The sequence below is a fragment of the Carassius carassius genome, chromosome 3, assembly GCF_963082965.1.
Source record: "Carassius carassius chromosome 3, fCarCar2.1, whole genome shotgun sequence".
NCBI lineage: Eukaryota > Metazoa > Chordata > Actinopteri > Cypriniformes > Cyprinidae > Carassius > Carassius carassius.
The window spans coordinates 38372555-38385172 of record NC_081757.1 but is presented as its reverse complement, the minus strand read 5'-3'; the positions used below and the strand labels follow the sequence as shown (position 1 = coordinate 38385172).

General features: G+C 36.8%; 1 protein-coding gene across 3 annotated transcripts in view; it reads left to right on the top strand.

Moving 5' to 3' along the window:
* The window catches only part of LOC132126396 (DENN domain-containing protein 5A-like), a 46771-nt gene that overhangs the window by 17433 nt on the left and 16720 nt on the right, over positions 1 to 12618 (top strand). For 2 of the 3 annotated variants that reach the window (XM_059537633.1, XM_059537624.1), the window contains 6 exons: positions 2318 to 2505; positions 3940 to 4254; positions 7830 to 8045; positions 8366 to 8600; positions 10876 to 11026; positions 11500 to 11593. In XM_059537633.1, the coding sequence (XP_059393616.1) occupies positions 2318 to 2505; positions 3940 to 4254; positions 7830 to 8045; positions 8366 to 8600; positions 10876 to 11026; positions 11500 to 11593 (1199 nt within the window). Of the gene's footprint in view, positions 1 to 2317; positions 2506 to 3939; positions 4255 to 7829; positions 8046 to 8365; positions 8601 to 10875; positions 11027 to 11499; positions 11594 to 12219; positions 12325 to 12618 lie in introns of all 3 variants that reach the window. The other variant, XM_059537642.1, reaches the window with a different exon arrangement.

Here is a 12618-nt window from a genome sequence, read left to right as displayed (position 1 = left end):
CAGCATGGGAAGATTGTTTTGCGATTCAGTGGCAGATGTGCTGATTGGATCAATTACACCAACAAGGAAGAGCGAATTACAGGAGGCAGCTACAAAGCGTCAGGAGGCTGGGTGGATGCATTGCTGTGGTGTTGCCTAGCAACCGTCCTCCAGATAAGGAGGATGGTGGTGATGCAGCATAATTATGATTGGCTGGAAATGACATCATCCCTTTCTGTATCCAGAAAGCTCGTGCTTGTAGCGAAATGTTTGTGGAAAGTGAGAAAAGGACTTGATGTCATGAGATTGAGCATCCATACACACACACACACACACACACACACACACACACACACACACACACACACAGAGCAGGGTGTTAGTGCTAAACAACAAGGTAGCCTACGCTGCTCTATAAATAACAGGCACATTTGTAGCATATATAAATACCCTGGCCCTTTCCCAGGTACGTGAATCTTTGAGACGGGCATCTGCTGCTAGATCAATGGATGTTTGCCAGTCACTGCTCATTTCTCTATATAGACTTCTGCCTCAGTGCAGGACAGTCAATTAGCCTTACACTGATCACTTACTTGAATTAATCTACTATTATTACTTAATGAAACATGATTGTTTCACAATCAACAATTGTTTAAAATATTTATGTGACGAGTGGGGCGGGGGCGAGAGACGTGGGAACAGAGCGAGGCCGGTGGAGTGATTGGAGATGAGCGACACCTGTTCGACCCACCGGTCACATTATTAAAGTCTTTATTTGATTGTCCGCCGGTTCCCGCCTCCTTCCCGTGATCATGGAGTTTAATCGTTAAAGTGGACACAAACTAAAACCCAGGCCTGGTCCTCTCTCATCCTTCACTGTCGTTGCTCCAGTTTTATATCTCTCCATCTCCTCCGTGGGACTCGAGACCGGTGGGTCGAGCAGGTGTCGCTCATCTCCAATCACTCCACCGGCCTCGCTCTGTTCCCACGTCTCTCGGCCCCGCCCCACTCGTCACAATTTACATTTATGAAATAATATTTTCTTAAGGTAAAATTAAGTAAAAATGTAATTAATTTAAATTAGATTTTTTAATAAAATTATATTATATTAATATGCAAATGAATAATGCAGTTTTTTTATTTATATATATTATTATTTTATTTTATTTTTTTTGTAAAATGTACTCCAGTAATCTTTTTATTTATAAATTTGACAAATAAAGTTTAGAACTTTCTACTTCAAAATGGCACATGTAACTTCTTAGTGAATATTGTTTCTTTAAAGCTTATTTCCAAGAAAATTCTACACCAATTTTTTATCTGTTTGGGATGTGAGGAGTGTGTGTGTGCGTGTGTGCGTGTGTGCGTGTGTGCGTGTGTGAATAGGCCTTTTGTTGTTACTCAGGGTGCTTAAAGACTGGTTTAGTATTCTTGTCTCTCTGACAGTCGTGGCACCCTCTGAGACTGCAGGGTGGAGACCATAACAAAATAAATGCCCATTTTGTCTGGATTTTGTGTGTATGAGCATATATGTAATATATACTCTATATTGTGATTATTTTTATTTTTAAATGCCCACTTGAGAATCATTGTGTGCCAGTCACTTAAGAAGCACAAAATTAAAGCATTTCTACAATACCCTAATGTGTGGATGCAATTAGAGTACTGAAAATGGAAAAATGGAGGAAAAAGGAAGACAGTTAAATGGTTATTTCACCCAAAAATGACGTTTATGTCAATTCAATCCTGTATTACTTTCTTTCTTCTGTGGAGCTTAGATGATATGTTGGTAACTAAACAATTGTGGTTCCCATTGACTTGCATTGAATGGACAAAGAAACAAAGCAATGGAAGTTAATGAGAACCGGAACTGTTTAGTCACCAAAATTCTTCAAAACATCTTCTGTTATGTTTCAAAGTAAAAGAAAGTGGACTATCCCTTTAAATTTGATATGTGTGTGTGTGTGTGTATTAAATCTGATATATGTATTATATCATTCAAAAAAAGACTGGTTCACAGTTGTTTGTTTTCATTTAATCTGATTTATATCTAGATAGTGATATCAGAGTCGAAATAGTGATTTCAAACAGCTCTTGCCATTTTTATCTGTAATAAACAATGTTGGTTCAGTAAACAGACTATGTGGGTGGACTGTCGGAGCATCCCTTAATGTTGACAGTATCCTCAATGTAACACCCATAAGTATCTGTTTCTGTTGTGGTTTCAGGTTTGATTATTCTGTCCTTGCAGATGGATAATCTACATCACTCTGTAAATGAGCTCTGTGTAGAGTAACCCTGCTTGGAGAGTGACGTGTCTGAATGTGTCTCTGTCCAGATTACCAGCGGCTGATGACGGTAGCGGAGAGCATCACAGCCTTAATGTTCCCCTTCCAATGGCAGCATGTGTACGTGCCCATCCTCCCCGCTTCACTGCTCCACTTCCTGGACGCTCCTGTGCCCTACCTCATGGGTCTACACTCCAACGGCCAGGATGACCGCACCAAGCTGGAGCTTCCCCAAGAGGTGCGTGCCACACACTCGCTCCCAGAGAACCCACTCAGCACAGGATGAATTCATGCTCAGGGATGAGGTCATGGGGTTTTATTAAAGAATTAGTGCTGCAGTCTTATAGGAGGTGATCATCATAGTCTGTTCGGCCTCAAACGCATCCCAGTTAATAAAAAGACTTGTGCTGAAATCTCATTAGGTCATGCGTCAACATCACCCGGCCATAAGATGTTTGTGGCAATAAGGCTGAAATCCTAATTCTACCCACTTAAAATGAGATATAATTTATATTTATGATTTTTAAAATGTGTTTGATAGGCTCTTATGCTCACCAAGACATTTATTTGATGAAAAATACATTAATGTTGTGAAATATTATTACAAAATATCTGTTAAAATAACTTTTTTCTGTTTTTCTGTATTTTAAATTTATTCTTGTGGCAGCTGAATTATTTAAGAGTCACGTGATGCTTCAGAAAATATTCTGATATGCTGATTTGGTGAATTATTATTCATATTAATAACGAGAATTGTGTAATATTTCTTTTTTTGTGTGTGTTTTCTGGATTTTTGGATCAGTAGAAAGCTAAAAAAAACAGCATTTATTTACAAGAGAAAAATTTCCTAACAATAACATCAATTTCATAATTTCTTTGAGTCATACGTGCTGTCAGAATAATGTTAGTTTAATAATATATATATCATATATAGCTATAATACCGTGTAACCTTAAAACACATACTGGAGTGTATTTTTCAGTGTCTAGAGTAATAATATCTCCCTTTAATACCTTCTGGTCTTCTTCATCTCCCTACTGAGATGTGACTGAAACAATTTTGGTAAAACCTGTTTTAGAAAAACAATCTCTATGATCTTGCTCACTGATGAGATATGCACTTTTTCCTTGATCTTACCTGAAAAACAGCAGTAAAAAGTCTGCTCTTCACGTGGAGTTCCTTTCAGAGTAAATCTTCTATCAAACATTTGTCGGCAGCACTGCCACTTTTCTTCTTTTAGTGCTTATGAAAGAAATCGGTGGCACCAATCTGCAGGGAAAACAAGCTCTCTGATGAATCACTGCAATGTGCCATTTTTTAAAAATGTGCTGTGACTGCATCCTGTTACAATGACGAGAACCATATAAAATGTGATGAATGTATATATCAAAGTTACCACAAAGAATACCATGATACATAGTATTGCAATACTACTATTTGGTACCTTTTTGTTAGTGTGCATTCCTATTTGTACCTATTTGTAAATGTATGAAATTGTCAAACCATGTCATTTATTTTTTAAATATGATTATATAAGTATATAATTCTCAACTGAGCATCACTGGTTTGTTAGCTGATGAAGGTCAGTGTTACCAGATTGTTCATAATCTTTTACAGAGTTTTCTGTTACATAGATCAATATTTGTGATGAAATAACTCTTGTACCCTTCAGGCCAACCTTTGTTTTGTCGATATTGACAACCACTTTATCGAGCTTCCTGAGGACCTGCCTCAGTTCCCCAACAAGCTGGAGTTCATCCAGGAGATCTCGGAGGTTCTGTTGGCGTTCGGCGTATCTTCAGAGGCAAACCCCCAGTGCAGCGAGGGCCAGGGCAGGCTCAGGGGCTTCGGCTCTGGTGACATGGCCTCTGACAAGCGCAACGGCAACCTGGCTGGCTCACCGCTCAACTCATACTTGCTGAGAGAAAACCAAACCATAGCTCGTCTGCAAGCGCTGGTCAAGAGGACTGGAGTCAGTCTGGAGAAGGTGAGCATGGGAATGAGGACACAGAGCATGTGTCTGTTTTAAGTATTATACAGTATTATACAGTCAATGGGAACCACAAAGGTTCTTTAAAAGTTTGTTATGGTTTTTTACAAGGAATTCTGTGTTTATAGCTAGCAGGCAAGCGAATAAACATTTGCAGTGTTTGATTATCACACTGATTGGTATCCACATTAGGTAAACATAACAGGGACTTGGAAGGGTAGTGACATAAAAATTTGTAAAGCACTGTTTATTGCACTGTTGCTTGAGGGAATAGCAGGATTAAAGCATAAACAGAATTTTACCTGGCTCAAAAACAAAACAAAACAAAAAAGATCTGAAAATGATCATTTAAACTACTTCAGACTTCAACTTTAACAAAAAAGCTCTCAGAGAACAACAACAACAAAAGAAAATCCACTAAGTTCGGGTTGTACGTTGTATCTCAGTTCACATAATAATTCTACACGTTAAAAGTATGTAATTTTTTTGTGATAGGAAATATGTAATAAGACAGTATAGCAGACAGTATAGCAGATTAAAATTAAATATTATTATTGTATTACACTAATGCATTCATGTAATTTATTGTTTTACATTAATGTATCAATGTAAGTTATGCCACAACCCCCTGATGTGTCTGCATCTGAATTCAGTAATTCATTATTACCTAATTAATGCAAAAGATAGTATCCAAATAATGCATTATTCTTTCTTTCTTTCTTTCTTTCTTTCTTTCTTTCTTTCTTTCTTTCTTTCTTTCTTTCTTTCTTTCTTTCTTTTAACAAACTAAGCAAAAACCAAAATAAATAAATAAAACAATTATAAACTATGTGTGTGTGTGTTTGTGTGTGTGTATTAAATACATACTCTCAGACAAATACATTTAGTTCATCTGGTTTCTCTGGGGATTTGCTGTGAATTCAATCATTTGCCCTATTTGAACTGAATAGACAATGACTTGAGCAGTCATGACAGCTGCTTTGTGGAAAATAGATCTTTTCAGTGTGGGCAATAATTATAATTATTGTGTGGGCAATGAAAAGATGAACAAATGGCTATAAAGACTGAGCGCGCTCTGTTCTGATTTTCAGAAAGCTTAAGGACTCTCTCGATGACATTAAGCATCTTAAGGGCAGACTCTGTCTAAAGACCAGGGATTGACCACTTTTAATATAGCTCCTAGAGAGAGTTTGTCACTCTACTAGTTAAATTCCATCATAGTGACTTGATATTCAATGATTCCCTTATTTAGAATGAGCTGTCAGGCACTTGTTTGCTTTTCTTGCTCTCTGTGTACTGCCGCTTGCTCTGTATGGTTATATTCTCTTGGGAACGAGCCTCATTTGCTTCATAAATCAAGGCAGATTTGTAGACTTTTCCGGTCCCAGCACTCCCTGCTCTACATTCAGGGTGTTACCATGGAGAATAGATAACTCAGATCAGCTCCGAAAGCTGTGCGCTGATATTTGCTACCATTTTTTTTTACCACTCTCTTGTTCCTCCTCTCTTTTAACTCCTACTTTTACTCTTAAAGTTGACGTGAAATGGAAAATCACCCTATTTTCTAAATTGCTTAATTTTGATCTTATTGTAAACAATTAATTCATGCACGTTTCATTCTATTGGAAAACAACAACAACAATAAAAATATATTTTTTTATCTAAAAATAACTCTGAAAGACTGATGTATACTGGGCTTCTCCAGTCATTTAGTCTTAAATCCTGCCCCGTTCTTTCAATTAAGTTTGTATTTAGATCTTTCTCCATCCAATCAGTAATTAATGGACAATTCCAAGCATTGCCCTATTACTCTTTTATTATTATTATTATTATTATCCGTTTCATTCATGAAAATATCTGTGTAATTTAGGGGTGCTCCGATCGTTAACGCGCATCTCGTCAGTAAAGCCGGTTCTCTAATCAGCGGTAAATTCCCTCAGGTGCGTGATTTCACATAGAGCAGCTGTTACTACACAGAGCTATTGTTAACTGAGAAGATGCACAAATAAACGCTGAAAATGAACGTGGATTTGCGCAGCTTCTCATTTAGCCCCAGCGCAAACTTTTGGTGTAAAAATAGTACTGTCAGATTTTACTAAAGACGTGCAGTGATGAATTAGTGCTGAAAAGGCGTGGACAGTTAGTTTTGTGCCTGACCTTATTGAATATGCATTTCTAGGACTTTCCCTTTCAGACACAAAATTTATGTGAGGAGAGTATTCAAATGAATCACGCAATGAGATTTACTAACGTTTGTGCTCGTATAATTACTGGTATTTGCACCATTATTTAATGCCCAATAAAAACATGTCTTAAACTATGTCAGAACTGGTCAGAACATATCGTTTGCCAATCAATGTTTTTATTTGCTTCAGGAAATAAAAAGATGACTTGAAACTAGTGGTCGACCGATATATATCGCCAAAGCCGATATATCGGCTGATATTTGACATTTTTCAAATATCTGCATCGGCCAATAAGTTTTTCTGCTTGGCAGATGTGGGACTTTTATTTTGACGGCTCTGAGAGCGGCAGTGCTTGAGCACACAGTGCTCACACTCTCTCTCTCGTTCGTCGTCGTCGTTAACAGTTCTGTCTAATACGGATATAAGTCTATCTAATAATCAGACAGAATGGTTAAACAAAAGAATTAATGTATACAGAAAGTATTATAACAACTGCTTTTATATTAGGCCTATTAGTAATAGAAAGGCAACCATTATAAAACTTTCTCGTTTGCCACAGCATTAAGCAAATACAAATGTATATAATTTAAACAAATCTTTGAATGACAAATGAACATTTAATTTCACAAACCTTGCAAACTTAGTCGAATCCAGCTGTGAGATCTTGTGAAGTGTGTATGTGTATCCAACATGATCACGTATTCTCTGCGCGACAGTCGGTCCGTGTGAATTGAATGCTTTAAACTTTCAACTCGTGATTTCAAATTATGCTGCACATTATGCATTTTCCCACTGTCATATTCATGTCATTTTCTCTGTGTGCTGTATGTAAAATGAGGGTTACCCTGAGTTTATTTGAAAAATATGATTCCCACTGTCCACAAACTTCCCAGAATACTGAGTGCCCTGTACAGTGTTTACTTCCTTTTTAATTATATTTTTATTAAATATTCATTTATTTGTGAAAAATACTGTCAGCTAAAGTATAAGCATATTTCTTTTACACGTTTATTTTTTAATCTGCTGTCAAATGATTTAAAATATTTCCACTAATTATTTAGTATTTTTAATCAGAATTAATTTGTTACATTTCAGTTCTGCCTGAAATGAATAAATACTCTACTACAGACTTGATTTCTGGTTTGATGCATCACATAGACTGTTTATCAAAACAGTAATATCACAATATTACTTTCAAATATTTGAGTGTAACCTGATTAATATTCATGAGCTACACTTTTGCCTAATCATGCCATCAAAACAAGCAGTCCCTCTGGTTCTTGTGCCACTGACCCCACCAGCACTTTTAATACAATGTGACACTTTTTTTGTCCTTCACCTCTGGGCCTGTTTATAAGTGCATTCTTCTTTTGGTGTTTTTAACAGTTGGATGTGAAGGAGGATACGAGCACTAATAAGGATTCAAAAGTGCAGTGTGATGAAGAGGAGATGAAAATGCATCAGTTGAACATTCGAGTGCGAGAGGTCTTCGCCAACCGCTTCACGCAGATGTTCTCTGACTATGAGGTGTTTGTCATTCAGTCCAGCCAAGACAAAGAGTCCTGGTTCAGCAACCGAGACCAGATGCAGAACTTTGACAAGGTGATGTTTCGCTATCCATTTAATAAACTTCTCCGCTAGAAAAATTAAGTCATGTTGGTTTATTGCGCGTCCAAATTGGTTGCAACCAGCTCTGACCAAGAAATTTTAAGAATTAAATTGATTAGCCATTCTTTTCAATGATTGAAATTTACCCAGATAAAAAAACAAAAAATATAGAGTTTTGGAAAAAATACTACTTAAAAAAAAAAAAAAAAAATAGAGTTTAGAGTAACTAAGTAAGATGTTTTTGGATGCTGAGACAATTTGTAGCACACAGCAGCTTCATGGTGTTTGCCATTTCTGAATTCTGCACGCTGCAGGCTTCTTTCCTGTCGGATCAGCCCGAACCTTACCTGCCGTTCCTCTCCCGCTTCTTGGAGACCCAGATGTTTGCCTCTTTCATCGACAGTAAGATCCTGTGCCACGACGACGAGGACAAAGAGCACACCCTGAGAGTATTTGATTCCCGTGTTGACAAGATCCGCATGCTAAATGTCAGGACACCCACCCTGCGGACCTCTATGTACCAGAAATGCAGCAATATTGATGAAGCAGGTGAGACGGCATAAACCTGGTGACTAATATGTTTTTAGAAATGGAGCTATTTGGAATACTTAAACTAATGGCATAAAAATGCCTTTTTTGCCATACTCATATAGAGCAAACAGAAATTTTCCAGCCATAAATATATTTTACTGGTCATTGATCATTTAATCAACCTCAAGTTGTTCCAAACCTACATGAATTTCTGTCTTCTGTTGAATACAAAAGATGAAGATATTCTGAAGAATGTTGGTAACAAAAACAAGTTGACAGTAGCCATTGAATGACTTCCATAGTAGGGGAAAAAGTACTATGGAAGTCAATGGCTACCAGCAACTGTTTGGTTACCTACATTCTTCAAAATATCTTCTTAGATCTGTCAGCTTTAAATAAAATAATACACTAATTAATAACCAAGATTTTTACCATTGCATATTTAGAGTGGCCAGTACCTCAACTTTGTTTACCAAGCCAATTTTTAATTGCATTTTGCACTTGGCTGCTGATAAATATGGACGCTTCGTGCATTTATTTGTCTCTTTGTGTAATTTTCAGTCATAGTTGTCATAGTTCAGATGTACATCAAATGTGTTATGCACAAATGTGAATGGAAGAAGAACTTATTGATTGCAGTTGTGACCTTTATTTTCAGACGTCTTGCTTTTAAAGTGTTACTGGAAAGTTGATCCGTTTTCCTCATGGCGCCTCATTAATAAGAAAATCTATACGTTTTAGCTTAGTAATACAAAGACAGCTCACTTCATGCAACGGTCATGAAAAATTCCTCTTCCTGCAATGCATTATGGATAGGATTCTTGAATCGCGTGCTTTACATTTAGATGTCTTCCATTAGCTCTGCTGATGAAACAGGACAGTTCAAGCATAGAGAGCCAAATGGAAATGTTATTTATTATTAACGTGAAAAATGATTGATTAAAATAATTCTATGCAGGGAAACTCTTTTAACCCCATTTATCATCATTGAACTCATGGGAAAGTTAGTTTATTGCATTTCATTTATTTTGAATAATATTTTTTTTAATTGGTGGTGTTTGTTAAGATGTAAGCCCCTGAAACCAAGGACCAGTTTTACTAAACGGGAAATTAGCACGAGAGCGCAATTCCAAAACAGCACCGATGGGCGTGGAAATTTCTGCGGTTGACTTACAACGCGCAAATTAAGAATACAGACTTAACATCTCATTTACATATTCACAAGGCAATATACCAAGCACAGCGCAAATTAGCGTAGTCGCAAAAAAGGAAGCCACGGTAAGTTGAAAATATCCAGAGGCCAAAAAATTCAGGTTTGCTAGAAGTTTTGATAGACCTGGACCTGCGACAGGATTCCAAGTCGTCTTTTATTTACTGAAGCAAATTGAAAGTAACATGGCTTTGCAAACGATATGTTCGGATAATGTGTTCTTCTGGCATTCCAAATAAATGAATACATGTGGAAAAAATCCTCTCCCTTCTATCACACTTTCTCTGTTCTCTGCGGTACCTCTACTTGCAACAAATTGTATCTATTTTAAGCTCAAAATAGTTTAATACATGCTTTTTTGGGCATTATAAAATGGTGCTAAAACAAGTAATTAGACGAGCTCAAACGTTAGTAAATCTCGTTGCGTGATTCATTTGAATACTCTCCTCCCATAAATTTTGCATCTGAAAGGGAAACTCCTAGAAATGCATATTCAATAAGGTCAGGTGCAAAACTAACTGTGTCCACACCTTTTCAGTACTAATTCATCACTGCACGTCTTTAGTAAAACCTGACAGTATTTTATTGACATTATTTTAATGCCGGAAGACTGTTTGCGCTGACGCTAACTGTTAGTAAAACTGGCCTCAAGAATTATATTTTGGTGCATAACTTTAGTATATACTAAAATGTATATACTTTAATATTTTATTTTATTTTTAAATTAATAGTCCAATTTAATTTGACATTTAAATTAAAATTGTTATTTTCAATTTGGTTTAAAAAATATTGTTAAATGTTGACTAATAATAATATCTAAACTTTGTTCACAGCTCTCACTGTAGCATCTCTAATGGCTGATAGATTTTGTATTGAGTAAGAGATATTTTGAGCATGGTGTGTGGGTTAACATCAGTGGTTTAACTGTCTCTTTCATTTTACTACAGTGCTAACTCACAATCCTCCCACCATGTGGGTTTTGTGTCTCTGTGACGAGGACATCATTTCTTTGATGACTCCATACAGGGTTTTTGTGTTTTATGGGTAATATGTGTGTGACGTGTTCCTGTCGTGCCACTTTAGAAAAGGCCATTGAGATGAGGCTGTGTAAGATCGACCACACGGCTCTGCATCCCCACCTGCTGGACATGAAGATCGGTCAGGGCCGCTATGAGCCGGGCTTTTTCCCCCGTTTACAGTCCGATGTTCTCTCCTCTGGACCCACCAGCAACAAGTGAGAATAAATAGCTTTGCATTTCCTAGATGTGTTGAGACATCAATTAATTAAGTAACTGGTGCACAAAGGCTCTCAGGGCTGTTGATGCTAGCATGACGTGATTAATTTGGACATGTTCCTAGAAAATCATTTGTTAGTCCTGGAATGACTTTCCTAAAATATGACTGTTTGATCATAAAGCTGGATGGATTCAGTCCTGTGAGTCAGTGCTTTTAGATTTTAGAACAAGATTTTAATTATTGCTTAAATATTTTGAATCCACAGCAGTGACTGATTTGTTTAAAAGATGGTAGCAACTCAACAAAGCATTGGTTTAGCAATATTACTCCAGCTGTAGATCATATTCAAGTAGTTGTCTTGGTTGGGTAAACCAAGCATTGAGACCAGTTCTCATAATCCATATGCAAAATCTGGTGGCCAGTTGTTTGTGATTTTTATTTTAATCTCACAGTGTTGTTGTGGTGTGTTAGATGGGCGAAGCGCAGTGCACCGGCACAATGGCGGAGGAAGGACAGACAAAAACAACATGCTGAACATCTCTATTTGGACAATGACCAGAGAGAGGTACGGACAGAATGCAAAATGAAATATAAATTGTGGCTACATTTGAATTTGAATTTTATTTATAATATTAACAGATATAACTTTTGATTTTAATAATGCATCAGTAAAGGTGAAAAAAATAAAATTATATAGATTATATAGATAGATAGATAGATAGATAGATAGATATAAGTAAGTCCTTCGATACTATATTTTTTATATACAATATTATATAGTACAATGTTTTGGTCACAACAATTCCAAATGTGTTATTTCACAGTGTAATGTAATTACTATTACCAATACTCTTACTGATATCTATATTTTATAATAATAATTGTAAAGAATGACTATCTTTTTCCCAATTTTTGACTGGTAGTGTACAGGTTTGTTAGTTTCTGAATGTTTTTCTCCCATTCTTTATTTTCCTCTGTGTACTCTGTCGTTTTATTGTCCATTGTCATTATTATAGTTTCTTTCATAGCATGATTAATGTGTTTCTTTTGTTTTTGTTCGTTAACTTTCTCTTCCTGGATCTCTCTTCTTTCACCCCTCTTTTTCACATTTGTTTGTCTCTCTTCTGTATTACTCTCTCTCTCTCACACACACACACACACACACACACACACACACACACACACACTCAGCATGTGGAGTGTCTGTTTTCTGAGCTTCAGCTTCTGCTGGCTCTGGACTACTACTGGTTCTCGCAGTCCTTCAAGCCCTGTCTAAAGTCCGTCAAGGTGGATGTGGTATGTGCTAGATGAGAGATCGGGCCGCGCTCAGGCTGTGAATCTCAATCTGCCAACTTTGACATTCCCCACTGCCTTTCCCATCACAAAAGCTTGAGCCCTCATCCCCATCAGTGACTGTAGCTTCCTGCTTTTGACACTTTTGTCAAATTCAAAATGAATTTATTTGGCTGGTGAATACAATTCAGGCAAGATTTGAGAGTCATTTATACTTACTGCAGAAAAAACGATGTCTTATGTTGCTCCAAAATTTAACATAAGAAATAATAATTTACACAGAAAATGAAAACATTT